We start from the raw sequence: 2,485 nt of genomic DNA on the forward strand, positions 1-2,485 counted from the left end.
TGAATCATTGTACCTCCTACCAGAGGCTATCTCCAGATAGCAAGAACCAACTGGACGACTGAATCATTATAGCTCCAACCAAAGACTGTCTCCAGGCAAATTAAATACACATTCCACAGCTAATTCCAAACCCTGGTCTCCAAACGGCAAGTGCAAACTTATAAATGCCCGAACAAAAACCGTCACAGTTGAGTTCCGAAGAAAGGCTCCAACGATCCCAACACCCCCTGGCTCACTCTTACCTCATCTCCTTCTCGCGCCCAACGAGCCCACGAGAAATAGTTTTGGTGACGGGACGTGCCCATTCCGCGCGAGCAGGGGGGGTTAGGGTTACTGTATGGGGTGCGTGGACCCACCCACCTCAACTCCTCAGCTATCTCCACACTCACGATAGTTCTCTGCATGTCAGCTGAAAAGAGCGGCGAACTTTCAGTCGTTCCCCAGTAGCTAACATGGACACGGGACAGACGAGACTCGCAGCCGCAACGGTTTGCGCGTGTGATGATGATGATGAAGCCAAGAAGAGAGAAGTTGAGGAGTGTTGCAGCAATGTCGGCTGGAGGAACAAGAAGACGATGATGATGAAGAAGAGAAGAAGAAACATTGCGAGTGTGTCGATGGTTTCTGGTGGTAGTGGAGTGATGTGGGGAGGAAGTGTGGTGATGGGGATGGTGTGTGTGTTCGTTCTTCTTCTGGCTCAAGTTCAGATGGGGGAGTGTTCAGGTGAGTTTTGGGTGTTTGTTTTGTTTTTGTCGGAAGTTTTGGGGGTACGGTTTGTTTTTGGAGTGGGGGGTCGGCAGTGGTGTTTTAGTGTCTTTCTGTTCGTGCGTGCGCGCGTGTGTGTGTGTGTGTTTGGGAAAGAGAATGAGAGAAGAGAGCGAGAGAGTACGTGTGTGTGTGTGTGTGTGTGTGTGTGTGCCGAATGTGTGTACACGTGTCTCAGAACCCGTCTACTGTCTCTCTGAGTCTTCATCTGACTTGCACAAGTTTGCAAGCATACGCGCTTTCGATGTGTCTGTCTTTCTTTTTCTATGTCTCTCTCTCTCTCTCTCTCTCTCTCTCTCACACACACACACACACACACACACACACACACACACACACACACACACACACACACACCCCGAAAGACAGAAAGAGAGAGAAGCAGAAAAGAGGCGTTCGTTCTCTCGCCCATTCACAAAATGCCCCCACACTTGTTCTGTGACTCACACCCATTCGCACTCATCGCTCTCTCCTCCCTGTTTGCCCCCCGGGGCATCGGAGCACCCTGTGACTGTCTGCTTCTCTGTTTACAACTGAGCCTCTCCCCCCCACCCCCCACCTTCCCTCCACACATCCCCACCAACCCTCCATCTTATTTCTTCATCTCTGCCTGTCTCCTCCTCTCTCTCTCTCTCTGTCTGCCTCTTTTTGTGTGTGTCTCTGTCCATGGCTTCTGCCCATCTTCTTCTTCATCAGATTCTGTTTCGGAGTTATCTCTGCCTCCTCCTCTGCTTACTATCTCTGGTTGCCTTCCTCTGGGAGAGAGAGGGGGGGGAGAGAGCGCATGTGTGTGTGTGTTCCATCTCTCTCTCTCTCCCCTCCCCCCCCCCCCCCCAACACACACACCCCCCTTCTCTCTGTCCATCTCCTTTGCTTCCTATCTCTGGTTGCCTTACTCTGAGAGAGAGAGAGAGAGGGTGGGAGAGAGCGAGAGGGCGCATGTCCGTCTGTGTGTGTGTTTTCCATCTCTGCCTTTCTCCCTCATTTTGTCTGTCACTCTCCCTTTCTCAAGTCTGTATATCATAGTCATTTAATCTGCACCCTTTCTCCTTCCTGACTCCCTCCCTCCCACCCCCATCTCTCTCCCTTTCTCTCTGTTTTAGTGTGCTTGTCTTGTCACCACGATGCGTCATACCCTCTTCCCTTTTCCTTTCTCTCATCCCTCTTTCTCCCTCTCAGCCCGCTTCTGTCCACTGATGACTTGAGGAGACGTTAGGAATGCACAGGGGTCAGATCAGTGAGCATTGCTTCCTCTGTCAGTCTCTGCTGGTCCGTTTGTGCCTCTCTCTGTCAGTCTGTGTGCAGGTCCGTCTGTGCCTTTCCGAATCTTTCACGTGACTTAGTTTCGTCATGGAATCTCTCGTATTTGTTGTTTGTTTGTTTTTTTAATTAAAGTCATCGCATTCATTGTCTCTGTATATTTCTTTGTCTCTCTCTTTGTTTCTCTGTCTGTCTTTCTGTCTTTTTGTCTAGAGCTCTGTCAGTTTCTGTCTGTATCTGTCTGTCTGTCTGTCTGCCTCTCCCTCACTCTTTCTGTCTCTCTCGCTCTCTCACTCTCGTTCAATCTCCGTGTCTACTTGTCTCAGTGCGTCTCTTCCACAGTTTCTCTGTCAGTGTCTGTCTCTGTTTCTGTCAATCTCTTTCTCGCCTTCACACGTTCTCTCTCCGTCTTGAAATGAACAAATATGAAAAGTGCATCAGTTGACAAAATTTAGAGTTG

At 49.9% G+C, this 2,485-nt stretch overlaps 1 protein-coding gene across 1 annotated transcript in view; it reads left to right on the forward strand.

The window, feature by feature from the left end:
• The first annotated feature begins 449 nt into the window (after nt 1-449).
• LOC143276601 (uncharacterized) overlaps nt 450-2,485 on the forward strand; it is an 85,383-nt gene continuing 83,347 nt past the window's right edge. Inside the window, exon 1 of the mRNA XM_076581204.1 lies at nt 450-723. Within this exon, the coding sequence (XP_076437319.1) occupies nt 453-723 (271 nt within the window). The 5' untranslated portion in view covers nt 450-452. The remainder of the gene's footprint in view (nt 724-2,485) is intronic.

Source organism: Babylonia areolata, chromosome 32 (genome assembly GCF_041734735.1).
Source record: "Babylonia areolata isolate BAREFJ2019XMU chromosome 32, ASM4173473v1, whole genome shotgun sequence".
Taxonomy (NCBI): domain Eukaryota; kingdom Metazoa; phylum Mollusca; class Gastropoda; order Neogastropoda; family Buccinidae; genus Babylonia; species Babylonia areolata.